Here is a 26,515-nt window from a genome sequence, read left to right on the forward strand (position 1 = left end):
ATTCTAATCAATGAGGAATCACTAAAATATATTTCGATTCATCCACACAGGGGATTCTGTACACTTATTTCAAATTGTATATATCTATCCCTGACATGGGAAAATGCTCATTATATGATTAGTATAAGAATTCCCTTTTTATAAAGTGTGCAAATGATTACATATATATTAAAGGGAGCTGAATGGGTATATGCCAAAGTATTAACAGTAATCATCTTGGCATGTTGGCTTACTTATATTTCTTGATTCCCTTTAAAATAAACATATGTTATATCTGTAGAAAGAAAAAAAAAAAGAAACATTATTCAGAAGTAAAATACAAAAACAAGCAAATAAAGACTAAATGACTTGCCATTAGCATCCTCAGCCCGAAGTAAATAGATGTTCCATTTCATACTACCGAAAAAGTCACTTCCAATTCTGACATTTAATGCAAGAAAAAATGCTGGATGATCACTTAGATTAGCATTGATGTTATCCGTTTCCCTAAAATGTAAAAATATTTTGCCCATGTATAATAAAGACAAATAAATCAGACTGTCCGAGAGATAAGGTGTTCTAGTTAAATGATTTTCAAAGGCTAAAAACATTTTTCCTCCAAAGGGAACCAGTTCAATTTCCTGTACAGGTAAATGGAGTATGAGGAACAAAATTCCATCTTTATTTGATGAATGAGGACCTGAGTGCCTCAAGAGTCAACGCAAGCTATGTGGTTCCAGACACAGATGCTATGGAGAGAAGACTAAGCGAGTGTCTGACTAGCACATGCAGTGGAAATGGGTCCCTGACGAGAGGCGAGCTGTGTCCTTGTTTTCTAGTGATCTGTCTGTCTCCAGAGAACAACACAGAAGATCTAGGCTGATGGTTGAAGAAGCCTTCAGTTTATTGCAGATTTTCTAAGTCACTGGAGAAAGTTCTTACACAGCAAAATAAATACTGAGACAAGCAGCATTTGTGAACAATATGTACGTTTTATAAACCATGTTCATACAAGACAATATAGGATTTTTGCTCATTACCAAGCACATATAACAATCATCTAAGTAAGATTTAGAAAAATATGAACAAAGGTGAAAACAAAAAAAAAAGCAAAGCATGATAAATTTTACTAGATAAAGATGTATAAGTCCCCTGTGACCAAAATACCATAAAATGAGAAGACAAATAGTAAACTAGGAAAAAAACTTTGTAACAGACTGTCAAGACTTACATTTTCATTCCATTTCATTACATGTACATTTATACTTATATATATATATTTTTTTTTAATTCTAGTTATTGAGGAAAAGATGAACTCATAAAGGTCATGAAGCAGGCATTCACAAAGGGAAACAAACAAATCTATAGTAAAACATTTTATATGAGTAGAAATAAAAAACACAAATAAATATATTTTTATTAAAATGACAATGATTCTGAATTTTTAAAATGAGCAAGTAAAAAAAGGAAACAGACATTTAAATATTGAGGGTAGGAATATAAATCATTCTAACCATTCTGGAGGGAATTTGGCAGTGTGCATCAAAAGCCTTAAAAGTATATATTCTGACAAAACAATCCCTTTCCTAGGATTTTATCCTTAGAAAACAACTAAGTGGCCCTGGCCGGTTTGGCTCAGTGATTAGAGTGTCGGCCCATGAACCAAAGAGTCACAGGTTTGACTCTGGTCAAGGGAATGTATCTCCCTTGCAATTCGATTGCCATCCCCAACCCTGGTTGGGGTCACATGGGAGGCAACCAATCAATGTGTGTTTCTCACATTGATGCCCCTCCCCCCCAGCCCTCTCCCTCCTTCCCACTCTTTCTGAAAATCAATGGAAAAATATCCTCAGGTGAGGATTTTAAAAAAATAAATTAAAAAAACAATTAAGTGGCATTTTACATAAAGGGATATTCACTGTAGCATTACTTAAAATAAGGGTCGACAGCTAAACTGTAACTGTTATCAACAGAGATTGGTACAATAAATTCTGTTTATTAAAAATCATGATGTACCAGAATACTTAGACATCAGGAAATATTTTAAAATGTTAGATAGTAAATACTGCCATCAAACAGAATGTATATAATCCCCAATTTTTCTCTCTTAAGAAAGTATGTTTTTGTTTAGTGTTGTTTTTACACACACATACACACACACACACACAATTTTTAAAATACTGAGAGGACGTATGCCAAAATGTAAATTGGGGTTATTTGCATTTCTGTATTTTCTAAATTTTCTATAACAAATAACACACTGTTAACAAAAGAAGCTATTACTTAATAAAAATAAACATTTATTCATAGCAGTACTATTCACAATAACTTACAATGTGTACAACCCAAGTGTCCATCATTGGATGAATGGACAAATTGTGCTATATCCATACAATAGAATAGCCAGTCATAAAAACGAATGAAGAACTGATAACATGCTACAACATGGACAAACATCCAAAACAACATCCTAAGTTAATAAAGCCAGTCCCCTAAGGTCACATATTATATGATTCCACTTATATGAAAATATTCAGAATAAATCCATAGATACAGAATGCAAACTGGTGGTTGCCATGGGCTGCAGGGACGTGCAAAATGGGGAGAATCTGAGTATTGATTACTTTGGAACTAGGGACAGGTAGTGGTTGTACGACATTGTGAATATACTAAATATACTGAACTGTTAACTAAAATAGTTAATTTTCTGTTACGTGAATTTCACCTCAATAATTATTTCTTAAAATTAAAAAATAGTAAAGAAAAGTAAACATCTAATCATCATATTCCTCCTTAAAGTTTACCAAGTTGTTTTAATCACTTGACACTCTAAGAGATAGACTATTTGCTCCACCAGTGAATTCCAAGCATGCTAGTGTGTCTGTCCATCTGTCTCTCATTTGCTCAGTCTTTATTACACAAATAATAGCTAACATTAATATGGTACTTACTATAAATTGTTTTAAAGAGTTCATATATTAAGTATCTTGAATCCTCCCAATGACTCTGAGACAGGCATTATTATTGTTATTTATTATGATCTGTATTTTGCAGATGAGAGAGGCACAGAGAAATAAAATGACTTGCTTAAAACTACACAACTAGTAAGTGATAGAATTGGGACTTAAACCCAAACAGACTGGCTGCAGAATCCTATGCTCTCAAGTGCTTCAACTTTTATGTTTTACTTCCTCTCAAATCCACAGGATTTGTAGAAAATTGGAAACAGAGGCAAGTGTGTGCAGTAGGGGGAAGACTATCCATAGTCTGCCACCCAGGGATTAACCATTGTACACTTTTCCAAATAAATACATACACCTATACACCTACAGCATAATATGCTTTAAAGTCTGCTTAGCATGTTGTACACTTCTTCCAGGTAATAAATACACTGCTATGCCATCACATCTAATGGGCCCATGGTATTCCATTTAATAGAAGAAACAATCTAACTAGTTACCTGTTGAAAATTTGGGTTGTTTATGAATAATGCTCAGATGAACCACCTTATATGTACATCATTTTTCAGTTAATTAATTTACTTAGGGTAATTATAGAAGTAGATGTAAAATACTTGGTTGAGAATATGCTTTAAAGATCTTGACAAACAAATAATACCCAACTGTTTCTGTTGCACTCCCATTTGTAGATTATGAGAGTAACTCTTCTTATCACACTTCTCTTTCAAAATTTTCCCAGCTGGTCTCAGAACATACTCTATCTTATGAACCTGAGGATCATTTTATTCCCTACTCTACCTCTCCAATAGACGTACTTTCCCAAATCTATATTTGGACTCTGGGGAATTCTTTAAAATGTATAGATGAATTTGGGGAGAATAGATATCTTTACAATGTTAAGTGTTTCCCCCTAAGAGGATAGCATATCTCTATTTAGGAATAATTCTTATCAAATATCCCTGTGGGGAACCATCATTTCTAAGTAAGCAAACGAGGTCTCAACCGTTGAAGTAAGGCCATAGTTCAGTGAATAAACTAACTAAGGAGAATTAAAATGAAAAGCAAATTTTACTCAGACCTCATATCACTAACATATGAGTCTTTCCCTAACAACAACAAAAAAAAATCTAGGCTGTCATGGATGTAATTTACCACTAACTTTGAGTCTTTCTTATGCTAGACCATCCTATAACCCAAGGCAGAATTATAGAAGGCTGAGACCTTCTCAGGCCCTAAAACCTGGACTTGAGAAATATTAAGTATAACATGCTCAATATCTAAGCTCAAGTGACTTAGGTGACTGGTGACTAACTGAAATTATAGAACCAGACATCTCCTGGTAAAAAAACAAAAAACCTCAAGTGTGTGTGTGTGTGTGTGTGTGTGTGTGTGTGTGTGTGTGTCAAAAGTAGCACAGGCCAGATTCACCAAGCCTTCTTTGTACACAGTGTTTAATTTCTAGAAACCATCAAGCTGCATGTCTCTACCCAGTATGACCATACTGGACATAAAAAAATTCCACATTCAAAAGTATCCAAGGAAGCCTGGCCAGTGTGGCTCAGTGAATTGAGTGTCATCCCATGGACTGAGAGGTGCCGGTTTAATTCCCAGACAGGGCACATGCCTGGGGTATGGGCTCAATCCCCAGTGGGGGCACGTAGGAGGCAGCCGATCGATGTTTCTCTCTCATATCAATGTTTCTTTCTCTCTCTCTCCCTTCCTCTCTCTCTAAAAAAAAAAAAAAATCAATAAAAACCTTTTTTTAAAGTATCCAACAAGAAGCAAAAACATAACCCCTGTTTCCCTAAAAAATATAAAACTAGAAAAAAGTCATAAAATGTGGATCTTGGGAAAGACTTTATTTATCATCTTCTTTTCCAAATAAGAAGATCGAGTGCAAGAGAAAGCAAGTTACCCAAGATCACGCAAATTAATCACAAGAAAAATTCTACAACTGGGTCTCTTGACTCTCTGGTCAATGCCCATCCCACCCCACTCTGATATACACATATCCAATTCAACATTATTTCTCAATTTATTCCCCCTCCAAACTAAGATAAAAATGAAGCTTTTCTTCTGAACAATTAAAATTAGACCACATGCTTTTTAAGTTGTTATAAATTAAGGCTGATAGTATAAACAATATTTTAAAAGTATTAAGCCTTTAACATTAAACAATTTTAATAAAGTAAAAATATCTCATTTTGAATAAAATCAAATTTGAGCACAATTCTTCAAAAATCCTCAATGTTCTTAAAATATACAGGTTGGACATATATCACATATTTAAGGAGCGAATTAATTCTAAAATGGTCAATTGGAAATTTTTGTCAAATAGTGTAGGAATAAAGGTGTACATTTTTTCTGGCAGGGCAGCCCAGTTAAGAAAAAAGCAGCTGCTGCTACAAAGGGAAACCTTAAACAAACATGTTCTCCTGTTGTATTTACTTAAATAAACCAGTCTACCAAAACAGAAAATCAAGACCTACGCATATATCTGCTTCCATATGCTCTTTGGATTTCATCAGTGCAGTCACTGAGCACTAAGAAAAGATGTCTTTCCAGAGTCACTACTGCACACATCAAAATAAAGGGGGAAGATGGAAGGGTTGTGATTTCATGAATGCAGAAGAATACTGAACTTCGATTTTATTGAGCTGTGGTCATCGAGGAGGTAAACAGTGGAGCCAGGACACAAATCCATCGTAACAAATTGCCTGCTGTAATGTGGTTAGTATCTGAATTACTGCCAGACTTAATCTGTGGGTAACACACTAAGGCTATGTTTGTTGCTATTTTACACTAGAAAAGAATTAGCTCGCTTATTCAGAGTTTTCTTTTAATGCTTGAAGTTAAACAATATGACATTTTTTAAAATTATTTAAACCAAGTATACAAAGTTTTAAAATCAAGGCTGTCTCTAAGAAATTAATTCAGTGGCTATCTCAGGGCATTGCCAAAGGTTGGGTTTCCAAACCAAAAAGTAATTCGAAAAATGTACAAAGAAGTATTCTATTTAAAATTAATTTTCACCACAAAGGTTTCCTTCATTTTAAAGCATTGTATTCTTCCCTGGCTGGTGTGGCTCAGTTGGTTGGGCTTCGTCCTGTGCACTGAAAGGTTGCTGGTTCCATTCCCAGTCAGGGCACAGTCCCGGGTTGCAGGCTCCATCCCCACTAGGGGGCGTGCAGGAGGCAGCTCACATTCATCTCTGTCTCTTTCTCCACCTTCCTCTCTCTCTCTAAAAATCAATTAAAAAATAAAATAAAGCACTCTATTCTGCCTTGATACTAGAAGGATAATAATCCCACAAAAAATATATGCTATTCCGCCGTTCAATTTATATTTCCCCTTTGTTATGCTAAGAACTTAGAGCTAATGGCTATATGTGCTGACAACTACAATCATTAGTAGCAATCAGTATTATAACAGTTTTTAAAAAGAATTCATTATAGTCACAAACTTTTTTTTAAGGATACATCTTAATGCCCTATATTTCAACTAAAACCAGATGCCAGAAAGAAAAAAAAAAACTGTTTAACGAGCACAGGGCAGCCAGAAATATGCTGGAAACATTTCAATGGATCGCACTCCTAGATATACAAATACAAGCCAATTTCTACAAGGCTTTCATAGTGCAACAAAACTTCGTATAATAAACAACTTAATTTCTCTCTGCAATAGGGTGTTAGACTATGGGGTCAGATGTTGGCCTATATTTGGAAATAGGCTGTGCTGCCATCTTGATAAGACCAGGGATATGATATATGTATTTAAGTAGAAGTTTTCCTAGAGAAGACACTTTGATTTAGCTCTTCTTCTTCCAAGGCACACAGAGTTTGCATCTACTAGCTCACTTGTTCTATTATTCTAAACAGGAGTGTAAATGAGAAGTCTAAGGAAAGTCTCACCTCACATTCATATAAAGTATTAAGAAACCACCTAACTCATTTTATATTTCTTTTCAAAAAGTCAATTCACTGAAGGTCCAATTCAGCAAGTGTTCATTTTACATCAGAAAGTCCATCTCCTGACCCAAACCCTCTAAAGTGACACCTACAGTCACCAAAATGACTTAGGTTAAGTAACTAATAACTGTGCCTAAATACGACCCAGCAGAAGATGTTTATATGTCATTAGAATAAAACTTAAGTAATGAGCCTATGGGAAAGTAAAGGTGTTATGTCCTCCCCCAAATTCATACGTTAAATTCTGAACCTACAGTACCTCCGAATGTGACGTTATTTGGAGACACAATCTCTACAGAAGTAATCAAGTTAAAATGAGGTCATTAGCATGAACTGCAATTCAACAACTGGAGTCCTAATGAAAAGGAGGAAATCTGGACACAGAGAAAGGCACAGAGGGAAGACAGATGTGACGAGACAGGGAGAAGATGGCCATCTACAAGCCAAGGAGAGAGGTGTGGAATAGGTCCTTCCCTAAAGGGAACCAATCCTGCTGACACCTTGATTTTGGACTTTCAGCCTCCAAAACTATAAGATAAAAAAAACCCTGTTCTGTAGGCCACCCCGTTTGTGGTATTTTGTTTTGGCAGCCCTAGAAAACTATTACAAAAGACAGCCCCAAACTAGAAAGCTGGAACAGTCACATGAAATGCATCAAATGGCTGCACTTGATCAGAAATGTCTCAAATTAAACAGGACAGAGCACTCTAAGTATGCCTCATCTTAAGAAATTCTTAAACAAGGTTATCATAAATAAAAAATAAAACCAGAGTCACTAGCCGTAGAACAAAACGTGTGCTTGGAGGGAAACAAAGTCGTTTGCTCAGCATTACCGGTAACCAGATGCGCTATCTGGTTGAGCCCGGTTTCTGTCTCCCCTCAGCAGCTCAGCTCCTCAGGCTGCCTGTTCTCACCCCTGCCTCCTCTCCATTCTCTCCTGCACAGACTAGTCCAGTGTTCACCTCCACCACTCCATAAACAGTGCTCCTCTCAAGATCGCTAATGACCTCCACATCACAGAACCCAACCATCAATACTCGACATTCCCCTCAGAGCTAAGTGGACCACGGATTCAGCCCTCACTGTCCTCTCCTTCAACGCTGTCTTCATTTGGCCTCCGAGACACCCATCTCCTCCGCTGGGTCTCCTAATTCTCTGATGTGCCCCAGCGCCTGGTCCTTCACCTCTTCCTTCTCTGTGTAAAATCACTCCCTAGGAGATCTTAATAAAGCCTATGGTCTCTTTCAAAATATATAAAAATATACTTTATATACAAAAAGCAGTTGTGGGCAAGAGTAGGTTTACAGTTGTGAGTACACGAAACACAGAGTTTATTCTTGTATTAGTATTTATTCTTGTGTTATATATTTTTCCATTCCAACGACTGTAAACCGACTTTGGCCTACCCCTGTACATACAGAGAATCCAACTGCTTCTCACCACTCCACCCCTAAACTGGAATCCAAACTGCCATAATGCATCACCCACATTACTGTAATAACCTAACTCACAATAACCATGTCTCCGGCATCTATTTTCCACAAAGCAGCCAAACTGATCTTTTTACATATGAATCACATCATATTACTTCTGTGCTGAAAACTCTCCAGAGCTCTCATCTCACTCAGAATAAAAGTCAAAGTCTTTAACATGACCTAAGAGGTACCATGTGATCTGCCACACCTCATCCACCTGTGACCTCTGTGTTTGCACCTCCAGTCATATCGCCCTCATTCATTCCATTCTGGACACAGTGGGCTCACTCTTCTTCAAACATGTCAGTGTATGCTCATCTTCACGCCTTTGCACTTGCTATTCCAAGTGCCTGGAAGCCCAGTCCCCAGTGGCTACATGGCTTGATCCCTCTCTTCATGCAGCCACTGCTCAAATGCCATAGCATCAAAGCCCTTTCCTGACCTCTTAGACACCTCCTCTGTCCCCTCACCTCCTTCATTTTTCTTCTCAGATTTATTGCCACCTGTCATGTATTTATATAATGCCTATAGTCTACCCTTTTATAAACTCTGTAAGAGAAGTAATTCTCTATTTTTGTTCACTGATGTATACCTAGTATCTAGACCAGAAACAAACACAAAAGAGAGGCTGAATAAATATTTGTTGAAAGGATAAATAAACATCACATGACTTGGCATAGAGTGGGTGTGAAATAAGTGGCATTTTAAAAATAACCATTGGACAAGCGATTCTTACCCTGGCTGCACAATGGAATCTGTTTCTTGGATCCTGTCCTCAGAGATTCCTAAATTGGAAATAAATTATTGGCTTGTGGTTCTAATGTGCAGCCAGGGTGATAACCACTACATTAGATTATAATAAGCTCCCTAAAGAAAAAAATTTTTCTTCATCTTTGCACCTCTGGCACAGTGTTTGGCAAAGTGATAAATAATGTTGATCAAATGAATGAATCATGAGAAATGGCCATTTAGTCTTTGCTTGTGTACTTGTACTGAGGAACTAACCAGTTTATATAGCAAGTCTTGTCCATTGCTGCACATCTTTAAAGGTTACAGTTCTTCATTAATCTGAGCCAAGATCCTCCTCACTATAACGTCCACTCTTTGGTTCCAGTCGGTTGTCTGAAATATATCTGAAGTCAAATCTCTAAAGACAGCCTTTCCCACATTTAAAAACAATCATAATGGGCCCTTTCCTTGGGCTTCTTCTCTAGTCAGGACAAATCAAAGCAAATGTAGAAAGTGTTTGCCCCGTACCCCTTCCGCCCAAGAAGGGAGTCTCTCAGCTACAAATAAGGACTTTGAATCTGGGACTTTAATGATAATTAGAGGTTAGCTGTACCAGGGAGAGAGAGAAAATGCTTTTGAGATGTAGCCATGAGCAAAGCATATACAGATGGAAGTGTATGATATTCTCTGAAAATTTTAAATTGTGGTTAGATTGCTAAATGTGAAATGGGTGAAATGGAAGGGAGGAAAGGGCAAAAAGAGAATGCTAAAAAGGTTACCTAAAACCATATGATAAAGGACATTGTTAAAATAATTTTTTTATCCTCACCTGAGGATATTTTTCTATTGATTTTTAGATAGAGTAGAAGGGTAGGAGAGAGGGGGGAGAGAGAGAAACATCGATGTGAGAAAGACATATGGATCGGCTGCCTTCCACACAACTCCAACCAGGACCGGGAATCAAACCTGCAGCCGAGGTACATGCCCTTGATCACAAATTGAACCCTCAACCCTTTGGTCCACAGGCCAATGTTCTAACCCCTGAGCCAAACTGGCCAGGGCTAAAATGATTTATTTTATGACAGACTGAATCCACGTAGAGTTTATAAATGAGAAGGAAGAAGATGAATGATGCCAAGTCAGCCAATCAAAAATGAAAGCATGAAGAAAAACTTTTCAAATAGAGAAGATAATTAATTCGGTTTGAGATGTATTTCATTTGAAGTTGTGCAGGACATTCTACTAGAGGTGTCTTTTAAGAAGTTGTAAATGTGTCGTTAGAACTTGGTGGAGAACCAGGCATTGGAGATTAGATTTAAGAGTCACTTAAACAAAGGTTGTAAGTAAGACAAGCAATCAGATGAAACATGTTAACAATGGTTCTCCAGAGTGGGATTACAGGTGATTTTCATCTTTTTTTTAAATTGTTCAAATTATTCAAATTGTTTATAATAAACATGTACTATTTCTATTTACATAAATATAAGAATTAATTTTTTAAAGTATAGCAAAGAGTCAAAGATGATATGTACAATGCAAAGAGAAGACCAATAGCAAATATTTAGGATAACCAACATTTACAAAGACGTAATAGAAGAGTAGCTAGCTAAAGAAGTAAGGGTATAAGATTGAATGATACCAGATTTCAGTGTTTCAGAAAGCAACAGAAAAGCAGCCTGGAAATGGTTAAATGCTAAGAAAAATGGAGCAGGAGAAGGATTAAAGAAAGCACTGGTAATTGGGAGATGATGCCTAACCATAACAAGAGATTTAGGAAAATGATTGGGATTAAAACCAGACTACCATGAGTTGAAAAGAGAGTAGACAATTAAGAAATAACGGTAAAAAGTCTGGTTTTGAAGAGAAAGTCAGGAAAAAAAAAGTCATAACTGAAAAGAAGGTCAGGTTAAGGACCACCTTTATCTGTGTCCATCACAGAGAATGCAGAACTCATTGCTATGAATTCAAGCACATCACATTCATTCTCCCTGTCCTGTCAAAGAAGAAATAAAACCTAAATGGGACATGTCAGCCAGTCTCACAATCATAGTTCCTATCAGTACCTTTTGTCATTCTGGAGGGAAAAAAAAAAAAAAAAAAACATAAAGGTCCCCAAAATTTGCAGAACCACAATTAGTCTAAAAGAGTTCTTACCTTGTTCTAATGCAAACATGTTAGTCAACCAAATTCCCATCACCCTCCACCAAAAAAAAAGAAAAGATACATCTAAATCTAGTTATCTTGCTGAATTTATAAAAATATAATTTCAACTAATAATGAACATATTTAATTGTCCTTCCAAATGAACACAAAGATGGTTCTCATTATCCAGAGAGTATACAAGTGCTATCACCATGAACTAAGAAAGGTCCTCACATTAGCCCGTGACTGAGGGCTGGGAGATCCCTTCTCACCTGCACTCGGAGAGACAGGCGCTCATTAACTGATCGTGAAAGGATCTATAGGAAGGCAGGCAAGTGGAAACTGTTCACACAACAAGCATATCTAACTGACTAACTGAATGATTAGCTCTTCAAAAATCAAGATTTATCTGAAATAGCACTAAATACAGAGTGAAAGAGAAAACTAAATTACCTCCCAGAATATCTCAGGACGCTGTGAGTCCTTTTTACATTTACATCTTAGGCTGCTGCTGCTGCTTCATAAACAACCTATTTGGAGCATTCACTAATGAGTTCTTGATATTCCTGGATCACATTATCATATTGGAGCTTAAGAATATCAAGTACTATGATTAGAACTATATTATGTTAAAAATAGATAAGCATGTGTGTACAGCCATACAATGGAATGCTACTCAGCAATGAAAAGGAACAACTACTGCCTGGCCAATGTGGCTCAGTGGATTGTGTGTTGTCCCCTGGACTGAGAGAGCCTGGTTCAATTCTCAGTCAGGACACATGCCGGAGTTTCAGGCCTGATCCCTAGTGGTGGGAGTGCAGGAAGCAGCTGATCGATGTTTCTCTCTCACATCAATGATTCTATCTCTCTCTCCCTTCCTCTATCTCTTAAAAAAAAAAACATATTTTTTAAAAAAGGAACAAACTACTGATTATACCACAATGTAAATCAATCCCAAAATCATTATGCTAAGTGAAAAAAAAAACAGGCAAAAAATAAAAAAGAACGCATGTCATCATTCCATTTATATAAAATTCTAGAAAATGCAATTGAATATGTAGTGACAGAAAACAGATCACTGGTTGCTTGGGGACAATGTGGAGGAAGAGCTGGATTACAATGGGAAGCCAGAACCTTTGGGGATATTGGAAAGGACTATCTTGATTATGGTGACTGTTTCATTCGTGTAACAATATGTTAAAACTTATAAGTTATATACTTAAAATATATGTAGTTTGGTGTACTTCAATTAATTGTCAATTAAGTTTAAAAAATTGAGGCAGTTGTTTAATCTTTCTATAAAATATCTGAATAACACTTTAAAGCAATATCATTTCTATATGAACGAGTGGACTAATAACAACTGATTGTTTTTTAAATGGGTTAGTATACGTAAAACACTCAGAACAATGCCTGGCTCACAAAATTGCAATATAAGACTTTAAAGAAAGAAGGATAAGAAAGAAAACAAAAACACTAAAATAATTGCGGGAAAATGATAGAACCATGGTCTATCGATTTTTCATCTGAATTGTCTTTGGTATACCATACTGTTTTTTCAACAGCAGGGTTTGGCCTTTTATTTTTGAAGTTTCTAGATTGCTATAAGGATTACTATTAATATAAGTAAAGTGTTTTACACATTTAATTAATAAATGGTACTTGTTACCAAGAAAATTGAAGAATTAATAAGACCACTCTGGAAAAGACCAGATATACAATTAATTTCCAAAAATCAATGGCTTTTCAACATATCAGGGAAAAGTCAATTAAAAGATAAAATGATAGAGAAAAATGTCACAGAAAATAGTAATAAAAATACTTAGGGGTACAATGACCATACAAGTGAAAAATAGAGATTCCCCAAACACTAAAGTAGACTATGTCTTCAAGTGTGAAGATAATACTGCAAAGATAATCCAAGTGAAAATTTCTATGAGATTATTTTTAACTTCTCTGAAGTTGATCTGGAAGACTAAATGGAGTAAGAACACCTGAGAAGTCTTTGAATGAAAGAAAAGTATCATGTAAAATTATATTATAAATCTGTGTGCAATGTTGGTACAAAAAATCAATAGTTTTGAAAGTAGCCCAAAAAGAAATCAAATCAATGTTTGTGTGTATATATAATATGTTATATATTACATATAAAACAATGGCTAGCCCTGGCCGGTTTGGCTCAGCGGTTGGAGCATCAGCCTATAGACCAGAAAGTCCCGGGTTCGGTTCCCGCTAGGGGCAAGTACAAAAAAAAAACAATGGCCAGTTTTGCTCAGTGGTTAGAACCTCAGCCCACAGACCAAAGAGTCAAGGGTTCATTTTCAGTCAAGTGCACATACCTCGGCTGTGGTTCGGTCCCTGGCCCAGGTCAGGGTCGTGCAGGAGGCAACCAATCAATGTGTCTCTCACACCTCTCTCTCTCTCTCTCTCTCTCTCTCTGAAGATAAATAAAAAAATATCCTCAGGTGAGATTAAAAACAAACAAACATAGATTATATATGTAATATATACTATATACCCACATAGTAGATGGCACCAAAAAAAAAAAAAATCAGTGGAGAAAGAATGAATCATGGATTGTTCAAAATACTATTTTTGAAAACTGGCTACTCAGAAAATATAGTCAGAGGCTTACCTTACATCAAGCACTGAATAAAATTCTAGATGAGTCAAATGTGGAAATAAGTTCACAGAATATTGTTAACTGCCAAAAAAGTAGATTACCAAACTGTACATAAAGAATATTCCCATTTTATAAACATACATGTATATTCATAATAAAATATATGCAAAGATATTGGCTACATGTAATGAGGCAATCTAGCCTGATGGTTAAGAGTGTGGACACTGGAGAAGCAGCCAGGCTCACAAGTTATTTAACCAGGCTGCAAGTATTAGAATCAAGCTCAGCAGAATTTGGAGGAGAAGTTAATTTATGAAATGCCATAAAATTATAACTGGCAATTGTTCTTTTTATTTACTGTTCCTATTACAAATACAAAGATGCCAAGAGTACTGTGCTTATTTGGTGGAACTATGGTTGTTCTTACTGTCATTTTTCTAGAATGCACATCTATTGTTTTTCATTTTTAAAAGGTTAAATAAAGAAAAAATGAAACCATAAAAAACTTAGAGCAAGTGATGTTACTATTTATCTGCTCTTTAGATAGGGACGCACTTCCCTAGAATACCAAATCTGTTCTGTTTAAGCATTTAACTGTTGTTTTGGTTCAAGTTATTTCCTAGAACACATTATTGATATGCCCAAAAATTATTAAATAGATGTCTGTGTCAGACATACTTCAAATAGCCAATTCCCTCCACTCTCATTTTAGGATGTTAGATTAAACACCAAAGGGCGGTGGTTTTATATTTACACAACAGAAAACGTAAAATATAGTGCCAATGATAATAGATTAAGAACATTTCCTACGATTAGAGCAACAAAGAAAAAGATTTATCCACCTGTTACAGTAGGAATGTATGTATACATTCATTGAGCAGCCCCTTAAATCCACCCTAGTAACATAGGCAAAGTGCAATAAGCCAGAACTCATGGTGCCTGTAGATGTGACCCAAGCCAGCAGTTTGTCCAAAACCGAAACCCTGCATCACAGTTCAAAGAAGAAGTACATGGCTCTACAGATAGAAGATATCTTCTTGGATAAAATAAATTCTACATCCCTCTATTACCCACAATCCTAATCTTGTTCTCTAAATGAGTATTATACCAATGTCTCTTACATATGACTGCATTTAATATATTTGAAGCTTACTATCATCGTCCCCTTAAGTCTTCTCTGAGCTAAACACCACCAATTCCTTTGATCAGTCTTCAATTATTTGGACATACTTTTCAAATAATTCATCTTCCTAATTCACACCTCAAGCCAACATCTCCCTTTTATTTCACTGTCCCTCTTCAAATATTGCACCTAAATTGAATTAATGACCTAAGTTAAATGTCTTCCTTCTGTGAGCCAAGCACTCAACTCATAAATATAGAGCCTAAGGCACCATCTCGCCCCATCATTGCTTTTAGCAGCCACATGACATCTGTGGCTTCAAAAGTACTTTTAAGCAAGATTTCCTCACCCAGTGCTTAAACATCTACATTTCAAAACCAAAAAGGACAGTCTACATTTAAAACAATTATGTTTGCCCATTATTAAGCCTTTGAACATCAACTGAATCTCAGTTCTGCTTTCCAACTCATTAGGCATCTTGCCCAGCTTTCTGACTTTACAAAATTTGGTTAAGCCTTCTCAAAACCAAAGCAGTGATTAAAACAGTAACAGAACAGAGATTAGATACTAAAACCAAAGGTATTACCATGGAGACCTTCCTTCAGCTTAACATGAATTCCTTAAATTAATAACAAGGGTACATTTGTTCAAACGGCCAAGAACCTGCCTAGTTATACCATCACTCAGTATATACTCTGCATTTTGTCCACAAAGACAGGACATTTCAAATGCCTTACCGAACATCATGAATCACATGTCTGTACCATACTCCAGACTGACTGGTAACCTACCCCTTCCGCTCTTAGCCAGTGTCTGTGCTATCACTCTCCCAGCTGTGCCTTTTCAGTTTCATTCGCAATTGCCTCTTGCTCTGTTTGCTTCTTAAATGTTGGTGTTTCCCTGGGCCCTCTCCTCAATATATTACTCTCACTATGTGCTCAAAGACTAAGTGACTTCATCAACACCAATGGCTTCAATTATCCCTTATGTGTTCCTGGCTCCCATGTTGTCTCTTGGTTACACTCCCATACATCCAACTGTCTCCGGGAGACACTGTTTGGAAGTCCCTTGGGCACTGTAAACTCAAGATGCCAATAATGAACTCATCTTCCTTCTTCCAGCCACTCCCTCCTCCTCCTAAATTTTCAATCTCAATGAAAGGCAGAGCATCTACCCAGTAGTTGAGGGCAAAAAACCTAGAAGTCATGGTAAACTGAAATTTATCACTCAGCTGTCAAATCCATCTCCTAACCTCCCCATGATGCAGTCATATGCTTAGCTCTTTATTTTTCTCCCCAAGGGAAAGGAAACAGTCTCCTAGCTGATATTCCTGCCTCCAATATGATCTCCCTTTTATCTTCCTCCACTCACAAACAGAAGCATCTTTCTAATCTGAGGCAAATGGCTCCCCATAGCTTTCCTCACAGGACCCTCAGTCTCTGCCTTCATAATCTAGTCATCTCTTGCTATTCCCACCCATATGCCTTCACTCTAGCTCTTGAAATTGATATATGATTTAATTGCTCGGTGCAGTTACACAGCCTATTTTCTTTGACTGATGCATGCTGGCCTCTGTGCATCCAGTACAGCACTTCTAGAAATCTTTCAAAACTCAGCTCAAATAGCACTTTTCTTTCAGACCAGAGCTCATTAGTTTAATTTAGATGCCCCTTCTCTGTGCTTCTGTAGAACCCTGCACATAACCATCATAGCACATAACCCATCTATACTATAATCATAGATTTATGTATTATTTCTTTTCCTCTGAGGGAAATACATGAGATTAACTCATTAAATGCTAGATGAACAAACAAACATATGTATGGCCATGGAAGAAGAAGTAGGATTGCCTTGAAATTTTTTACACACATACTTAGAAAAAGGACTATCAATCCAAGCCCAAGAATTCTTGCTTACTCTGCAGTTGCTTCAGTATTTTTCTCAGCCAGACACATGAAAGATTTCATATATTGTAGGAATTTAATAAACTAATATGGACCAAGCATCAGTTTTTAAAAATAAAATTTTTTTTTGTATTATGATATGTTAAGGGAAGTAATTCCATATACATTATTATGGCCTAAATAATTAATTTTTTTCTCTGGGTATTATATTATCTCAAAACACACATACAGAAAAAAATTCTAGGGAAATGTATTTTCAATGTATATGTTATCCGTACTGTATGAAGAGCTTATACACTTAAAGAAAACAGTAAGTAAAAACATTTAAACAGAAAATTTCACAAAAAAAGTGAAATACAAAAAGCTAAGTGACATGAAAAATATTGAACCTCAGTAGTGATTTAAAAAAATGTAAATTATACCAATGAGATAGTGTTTTTTCCACCATCAAATCAGTAACAATTTATAAATCATAATTTTCAATGATGGCCAGGAGATATAAAATTTAGAGCTGTCCACAGATAGATGGTATGTAAAGCCAAGAGACTGGATGACATCACCAAGAGTGTGAGGATGACAAAAGATAAGAGGGCCAAGATTGAGGCCTGGACTGCCCCCATGTGAAGAAGTCAGAGAGAAGAGAAAGAACTGGCAAAGGCCAAGAAGGATCACAGTGGCCTAAGAGAAAAACCATGAGAGTATGGTGTGCTTGAAGCCAAGTAAAAGTCTCTTTGGTGACAGAGCAATCAACTGGATAAAGGGTTTCTAATAAAGCAGGTAAAGATAAGAAATGACAGCTGGATTTAACCCAGAAAAGAACATTTTCATTGAAATGGTGAAATAAATGGCTCATAACTAAACACTGGCATACATTTAAATGATGCTATATTTTGCAATACATGACATTAAAATATTTTATAATTTATTACAAAAATATTTATAAAGAAGTACACAGCCCAAGTGCCCATCAGTAGACGAATGGATTAAAAAGCTGTGGTACATATACACAATGGAGTACTACGCAGCGGTAAGAAAGAAAGATCTCTTATCCTTTGAGACTACATGGAGGGACCTGGAAAGTATCATCCTAAGTGAAACAAGCCAAACAGAGAAAGACAAATTTCATATGATCTCACTGATTTGTGGAATATCACTGATTTGTGGAATATAATGAACATAACAGTTTGAGGACAATCCCCTAAGGAGTGGGGAGGTGAGAGAGGGATGAACCACAGAACTTATATGCATGTATGCATGAACAGTGGACATGGACAACAATCTGGGGAAGGGGCAGGGAGGGAAGGGGGAGGGGGGAATCAGTGGGGGAAAAAAGGAGAATCATTTGTAACAAAAATTAATCAATAAAAAAAAAAGAAAGAAATATCTATAGTGGATATAAAATATATATTTCTTTGCTTTTTACCTGAGTTTCCTTTATTAAGAGTAAATGTAAATGATTTCAGTGTTATTATAAGTTACAATTTTGTTCAGTATCAAAGTTTTAAAAATGTAAACTTTAAAAATATTTAAGGCAAAATTTACATACAGTGAAATGCACAAAATATTGAGTTTAATAAATATATGTTCTCAAATAAAAAAAAAAAAAATAAAAAAAAAGAAGTATTCATGTCATTGGGAAGTGTTTACAAGAGAGGAAAAGTTACAACTTCTACATACACTATGAGCTCACTTTTGGTTTTTAAAAAGGAAATATAAAGGAAATGTGCTAAAATATTAATGCTGGATCTCACCAAGTAGAATGAGAGCTGACTTTTTTTATATATATACTTTTCTTTATTTTATAAAATTTTCATAATGCACAACTTCCATAATTAGAAAACAGTACTCCTATAAAATAATTTATAAGTAAACAGATTTTCCTCTTTACATCCCAGTCCTTTCACACTTCAATCCATACCCTCAGAAACACCATCCTTAACGTATACAAGAATAATGAATAACAGATGTTCCACTGAAATTTACAAAAGCATTTTCAAATACATTAGCTTGATTCTCACAGCAACTCTAGCGTGGATACTGCAGGAGTTACTACCTCCATTTGCAGACATAGACAGACTCAAGAGGCTGATCTGCTCACGGAGGCGCAAACCAGTGACAGGGCTCAGATTTGAATAAGTTCTTTAATTACCTTTAATGCTACTTCTACTGTAAGAAGATGCTCTGTAGTTGGAGTAAAATTTAAACAATACTCCTTCCCCATAAGTAACAAACATCAGAACACATTTACCAAGAAGGCTTATGCTATCATTATTATCACATTTTTACCATTTTACCATGACCTCTTAATATAAACATGTTTTTCTATTCTAATGTCTACTTCAGAGAGGTGCATAATTTCCATGCTTGTTTCTCCTATGAGGTTGTAAGCTCCTAGAGGAATGGCAATATTCTCTGCTCCCTGTCCTATTTCCAGCATCTTGCCTGGGACCTGGTGTACAGAAGATAATTGAGAAATGCTTGCTGATGTACTTCATGGTAATGAGAGTAGCTCATACTCCATTCTGTGTGAATATTTTAGGAGTTTCTAGAATGCCCTGCAGGAGCAGGAAGTAAACAAGGATTAGAGTTGGAGGATTTTAGCAATTGAACAGGTCCCTGGATTTCGACGACTAAGCTGTATCCCTCACTTTATACCTAAGGCAGAGGTTCCCCAACTTCAGGGTACATCATAATCCCTGAAGAGCTGGTTTTAACATACATCTCTTGGCCTCAACCCCAGGTTTCTGAGTTAGTAGTATGTGTGCAGGGTCCAAGAACTTGCATGTCTAACAAGTTCCTAGGTAATGTTGATGCTGTTTGTCCTAGGATCACACTTTGAGAACCACTAACCTAGAGTAAGGAGCCTATAAAATGAAGCTTTGAATAAGTAATAAATGGTATCTTGAACTCCAGAGCTGAAAACTGAGTTGAGAATAAATTTCAATATAGTCTGATCACTGGGTTTTTATTTCAGAGTCTTAAATCTGGTACAACTGAGAAAATGTCAATTAGGATTAAAAGCATTATAAAGATCAATTCCTTTTTATAATGAAAAAAGTGGAAGCCATCCACTCTTCTCTACAGTATTGTCAAAGCAGTAATTAGTGCTCCCAGAGAAGAGGACCTTCTTACTCATTTTTAAAACCCCTAATTCGCCTTAAACAAAAAGATATTTAACCACTTTTGCTGAATAAGATGATGAAATTCCTCCCCTCAGTGAGTAGATCATGTACCTCGGGTGTGCATGTTCAGAGCCTCTGATAAAATGGCACCTTTGTGTGACTTAGATACTGGAACCCCCTCTGAATGGATGCAGACCTGTGCCAGGGTAGCTGGCTGGGCACACTGAGCACTGGATGGATTCTAACTCCTCCATGCCCTCACAGCTTGTTTTTCTGTTACAGGGTACAATTCTCCCATCTACACAAGGTTGGTCCTGAGTATGCAGAACATTTGTCAGACAGTACGAGTAAACAGTGGGCTGTGACTAGAATCCAGAGAAATGGGGGGTGGGGGGGGACAAATGGTCTTTAGTACTTCAGTAAGGGGTAAAGGGGTGTACAGCAATTGATCAGGGCCAGAAGGCTTCTACTGTCTGAGATGATCCACCGTACATGACCGTCATCCAACAAACATCTACTCATCCACTGAGTCTTAGCTTAAACATCTTCTCCTCAGGTTCCCACTGCCACCCCCAACCCTGTACTAGAAAAGCTATACACTCCCGCTGCACAGTCATTGTGCAGCATAGCAATTATAGCAAATGTAATTATATGATATATGACGTTGTTTTGATTCTGTCTCCACGAGATTACTATATGTTTTGTTCATCATTTTACCACTACTACCTGTTATATAAGTACACAATAAATATGGGTTTGACATGTAACTTAGATTAAGAAAGGCACAAAGGGACGAGAATTATCCATGGTTTCTTCAGGTGGAAGCAAAAGACAACCAAAATTTGACTGGTGTTTTCTGATGATAAAGAATTATTATAAGACCCAACACACTGCTGAGGAATTCACTAGGATAGGAAAACGTGTCACTCTACACTATACTCTGCTATTTCCATCCCTTGTGCTAAAACATGACACTTCACAGATCTGTCAACTCTTAGTTTTACATTGTAAATATTGATGGTGTGAATACTTGCTCACATTTGCCTAAAACATGAGAAATGGTTCTGGGCATAACTTGAAATGGAAAATTCATGTCCACAAGCATAACAGGCAAGATTTATTATGTTAACTCCTTGAAAACAGAGGCAGAGCCCTCACCCCTTCATGTGGCTTTAGAATGTCTAACACCCTCACCCACAGCCCATGACCTCAGGGACTTCCTGCAAAAAAAGATATTTCTCAACTGTTCCAATCAAAGTCTGAAACAGACAGCAAGGCCATTTACAAGTTCTCTGATTTATGTAAACTTGGAAGACACAATTTCTTACCAAATCTAGAAAGGCCATACAATAAAATTATATTCTATCACCACTGCCTCATCTCCCAGTTAATACTCAACCCATCCCCAACACTCCACAAGAACCACTATGGCTCTGAGCACCGGGGACCTAACTGTCAAATTCAATTTTCCTTTTTTGGTCCTCATCTTATTTGAATTTCTTTGGGTAACTGAAACCACAATCACCCCTTTCTTCTTCATATACTAGCCATTACTTACATGTCTTTGTGGATTCCTCCATTTCTGCCTCCTCCTCACCCCATTGTTGGTAAAACCCAAGTCCTATCTTTCATCCTCTTTGTTCTCACTTCCTGAATGATCTCATCCAATCCAGCAGTTTCAACCATACCTTTCATTCAAGTGCTTCCCATATCTCTACACCACCCCAGACCATGCCCCTGAGCAACAAGGGCCTGAGACCCAACTACCTACTGAACAACTCTCTGAAAGTCAACCTCTCCTGAACCAAGCTCCCTATCTCCTTTTCCTCACATTCCTCCTCCTTAGAGAGAGGCACCATCCTCTCTCTTATCAAGCTGGAACCTTTCATCGCCTCACCCTCCACATCCACTTACTGTCAATTCTATCTAACGTCCTGCCCCCTTTTCCATCTTCATTGCTATTCCTTAATTGAACCTGTCAACCTTTAGCTGAACTATTACTACTGCTCCTAACAATTGTATTTCCCACCCCTCTAATGTGGCCTCCGTATTGTTGTCAAACTAAAGCACATTTTATTACTTCTGATTTATAAATCCTTCTATTGCTCCCCACCTCCTAGCAAATGAAGACCAGCTTCTTAGCATAATATCCAGTCCCTTATATTCAGGCTTCTGCCCTCCGCTCAGACTCATCTCTCAGACTCATCCTCACAGCACATAGTACTCCAGTTATAACCAATGATAACAATGTTGTTTTGTGTTTCTGCTCCTTTTCAATGTGCTCTACACCAAAAACGTCTTCCTCCCCAAACTAGCCGACAAAGTCCTATTCATCTTTCAAGTCTCATCCTCTTCTTCTATAGGGCCTTTTCTGATCCTCCCCACTAGATTTGATGGCCCCTTTCTCCTCTCATGACACCAAATTACTTCATTGTCATTGTTTACATACCTGCCCCTTATCCAATTAACTTTTTTTTAATTTGTAATTTCACACCATCTAACATTTTGTCTGACACATAGTAAAAGCTCAATAAATGTTTATGGAATAAACGCTATTGCCAAAGAGTTATCATTCGTTCAAGACAGAGAGAGACCAGGGGAATCATATTATGTAGGATTTTAGAGCAACAAACTAAGAATCAAGCTACTTTGTAATTCAATTTTCCAAATTTAAATGATATACACATAATCCACTTAGTTCTGTTCTTTCTACTCTTATACATTCTAACTTCTAATACCTTACTCCAACTCGGAATCATCTGTTGGCCTTTATCTTTTTTTCTCAGGCAGACCCATTAAGTGCTATTACTCAGAGTCAAAAACTCCATCCCTTTCAGTTCTTAGACCAGCCTGTCCTCTGACCCTCCGAAGTCTCACTGGACCCTTCCTGAAATATCAGTCAGGATCTAGGTCTCCTCATCTAGCAATAATCAACTCTCGAATTTATATAGAGTTTTTTTTTCTTGTAACTTATATTAATCTTATCTCATCCTCACAATAAAGATAAGCAGGTCAGTTTTTAATTACTATCATTTTACAAGTGAAAAACAGATGCTAAGGAACCTTGATGATATCTATCCTTTAAAAGTTCTCCCATTAAAAAAATAAAAAAGCCTAAAGAATATTAATTCTGTACTTTCTGATGTCCAGCCCTCATCTTTTTTTTTTTTCTTCTTTCTTTCTTTAAACATGATCTACCACAGTCACATCCTATTGTTGTCCTTCTGCTGCTGGCACTGTTAATTTTTCTCCCAAAGGACAGCCTTCCTGTGTGTGCTGATGCCTCCACCCTGTTGATCTGATCCAGCTGAGCAGTCCAACGTAATCATTTTTCTCCCCTTTTCAACTCCATAATCCAATGACTTTGACAAAGGAAGCTGCATTTTATGTTTTACCCCAGAGTCCAATCCTCTGCAAAAATCTAAGTGAAACTTTACCCAAAACCTAGTTGTCTTTTTGAAAGGCATTTTTTTTTTTCCCTGAACTCAAGCAATCATAACCCGATTGCTCCCAGGCCAATTTTCTGCGCTGAAAATCCTTTTCTTTTCATTGCCTTCTTCTAAAACCAGGCGAGGAAAATGAGAGTCTATGTAACTTAGCCATGACTACTCTTCTAAAAACACTGATAAGTGAAGGGAGACTCAAACTACTGGGGGGGGAATGAGGTTTATAATTACCTACAGAGTTTTCCATAATCTGCTTCAATATTCTCTCATATTGTTCACTTGGCTTTAGTTCCCAGCTTCAAAGCCCCTCACTTGAACTGCTCTCATCCCTCCCCCACTCCATCGCACCACCACCACATGGTACTCTCCCTTACACTGGCATTTACCTCCTTTCCTACTAAAGAGAGAACAAAGATAAACAAGCAGGAGTGGACACAAAATAGTTACTTTGTCCTTGTTCACAGGAGTTTGGCCCACATTTCAATAGCTCCATCTCAAAGGAAGTACCCTCCTTATCCATATGCACAAGCAGACCCTTAACCTCAAAGCTGGAAAAGCACCTGCCCTTCTCACTTTCCTCTAAAAAACAATGTCAGAGAAATAATGATCAACTCTATAAATTAGCTGAGCTGATTAGACCAAATGTCGAAAAGCTCCTGAGAGACTACTTGGCCTCTACTATTTCCAAAGGAACCTATCACTCCCAGTCAATCATCTTACAGTTGTCTCTCAGTCATCAGGAAGAATATAAATGGATCTGTGGTCATTTCTGAAAACTCAACCAACGCCAAGCAGGCTCAATGGAATCCTCCTATTTAATTAATTTATTCCCAATTTCTGAGAGAAATTCAAACTTGGAACCGCAAGGGATTGAGTCACATGCAATTTCTAGCTGGACACAGCCTTCCCAAACCTTTTGTCATCTCCCTGCCTCTCATTGCAATATTTCTGTCTTAGGTTGCAGACTCTTACTCCATTCTTTCTAGCTGTGCATGTACAAAACATGCTTATCTAAAGGATCTGCCTAGTTCTGGTGACCAAAAGCATCACCTCCACTGGCTGACTTTCACCCATTTCAAGTGGATTCTTCATTACTAAGAATTAATGTTACAAGAAGCTTAAGACTTCTCACTTCAGAAAAGAAATATGTTCTGCATGTTGGGACTGAGGGCTGAAGGCAAGGTTTCAAGTCTGTCCTGCTGCAACTATTGGATCCAAGAATGACCAAGTAGCAGCTTTCTGTAGAAACCTGGAAGAATGGATTATTCCCAGGTGATAGGTCAAGTTGAAAAATACAGATGAGACAACTAATTATACTCATAAACTCAGAAATTAAACACAGCTGTTTGCTGAGATCTTGCCCTAACTGCCCCAATGTCAACACTACTGTGTGCTAGAACACATTCCTTGATTTCTTCTCCTTCATTTTAGTCTGTCCTGGGACTTGTACTGTGGGAGAGGAAGATGAAATCTATGGATGATGGACAGTGTCTAGAATGCAGATATTCTATAATCCAAGCCTGGGTAAAACTCAAAAGTGACAGCATTATATACAAAGAAATAGGGTCTGGCCTTTCCTCCCAGAGGGGCTATTAACTAAGCTATTTTTGCTACATAAATGAAAATGACCCATCACCCTGATTCCTAGCAATCTTTCTAAAAACAGTATCCACTCCTCATATCCTCCCCAACATAATCACTCAAAGTAGGTCAGAAATGTTTCTTCCTTCCCCTTATTGATTTTCATTAAGAGGATGCACTTTCTGGAACACTAAAGAGAAAGATAAACACCCAATACAAGTACCAATGACACCCCTGTAAATTTTTGGCACACCAAGTCCAGTTACCCTAAAAGCAGGAGAAAATCTCATCACCCATAATTTATTATCGACAATAATCTCAAGCAATAAAATACACAGGGGCAATGTTTCAACCAGGTGATGAACACCTCTCAAAGGGGGCATATGCATTGTCTTTTCTAATTTTCTAGATCACCAACCCGCTTCTTCCCTAAGTACACACTCCTTTTTCCTTCCCAATACATATCCATATTTTGCCAGAAGGATGCCAAGTGACACCACACACTGGTCTAGCAAACCCCCAGGGCCTTATCAGGAAGCGGGAGTGCAGGGGAGTCAGAAGAAAGGGTTTGTAGAAACCAAGGAGTGGAGGGAGGAGAGGAGGAGCGGGAAACCCTCCGGTGGCAGTATCTGGCTCCCTGGAAAAGCTGTGAAGAGACGGGTCTCCAAATCCCACTCGCGGGGCTTCCCCAGTCTCCTCTCCTTGCTGAAATCACCCTCGGCCCCAGATCCTCAAGCCTGACACTCCAAAGAGGGCGTCGCAAAGTCCTTCGGAGCCCTCAAGACACAAGAGCGCGAACAGAAAAGCATCACCCGAAAGCCAGCCAAACCACACACTCTCAGTCAGCCAGCTTCCCGGGGCGGGCAACTTCACCCCTTGAGACAAACGAAAACCCCTGTCCTCCCAGGAAGGAAGGGGGCAATGACAGAGGGCGATAAACAGGCACCACCCCCTCCCCCGCCCACTCCAGGTAAAGGACCAGGTGCGGCTTACCTCCAGGCAAGGAGGAAGCGGGCGGCTGGAGGAGGGCAGGTCCCTAGCCCAGGCCGCCGGGCTGCCCGCGAGCACCAGGCAGCAAAGCCAGGCGGGGCTCCAGGGCGGCGAGAGCCCGCAGCTGGGAGCCCCCGGCGGCCGGCCCCGGCCCCTCCCGCGCGCCGGCCCGGGGATGCGGAGCAGCATCTCTGTCCGGCTGAGGTCAGCAGGACGGAGGAAGGCAGCTTCCCCGAGTGGGGCGCGCTCAGGCTCCCGGGCCGCGAAGGCTGCGCGCTCCGCTCGCCACTCTCTCGCTCCCTGTGGGTCCTCCCGCTGACAGCTCGGCTGCGCTCCCGGCCCCGGCAGCAGGCGCCGGTGCTCCCGTCACGCCGGAGGGAGGGACTGCGGGGCGCGGCGCAGCGCGGGGGCGGGATGCGGGGCGGAGACGCGGATCCCGGGAGCAGGTGGCGTGGGCGGGGGCTAAGGTCCAG

At 38.2% G+C, this 26,515-nt stretch overlaps 1 protein-coding gene across 1 annotated transcript in view; it reads right to left on the reverse strand.

The window, feature by feature from the left end:
* The window catches only part of ELAPOR2 (endosome-lysosome associated apoptosis and autophagy regulator family member 2), a 211,648-nt gene extending 185,417 nt beyond the window's left edge, over positions 1-26,231 (reverse strand). Inside the window, exon 1 of the mRNA XM_036247350.1 lies at positions 26,046-26,231. Coding sequence (XP_036103243.1) covers positions 26,046-26,231 — 186 coding nt within the window. The remainder of the gene's footprint in view (positions 1-26,045) is intronic.
* Between the last annotated feature and the right edge of the window lie 284 nt (positions 26,232-26,515).

This window comes from Molossus molossus, unplaced genomic scaffold (assembly GCF_014108415.1).
Source record: "Molossus molossus isolate mMolMol1 unplaced genomic scaffold, mMolMol1.p scaffold_m16_p_7, whole genome shotgun sequence".
Lineage (NCBI taxonomy): Eukaryota > Metazoa > Chordata > Mammalia > Chiroptera > Molossidae > Molossus > Molossus molossus.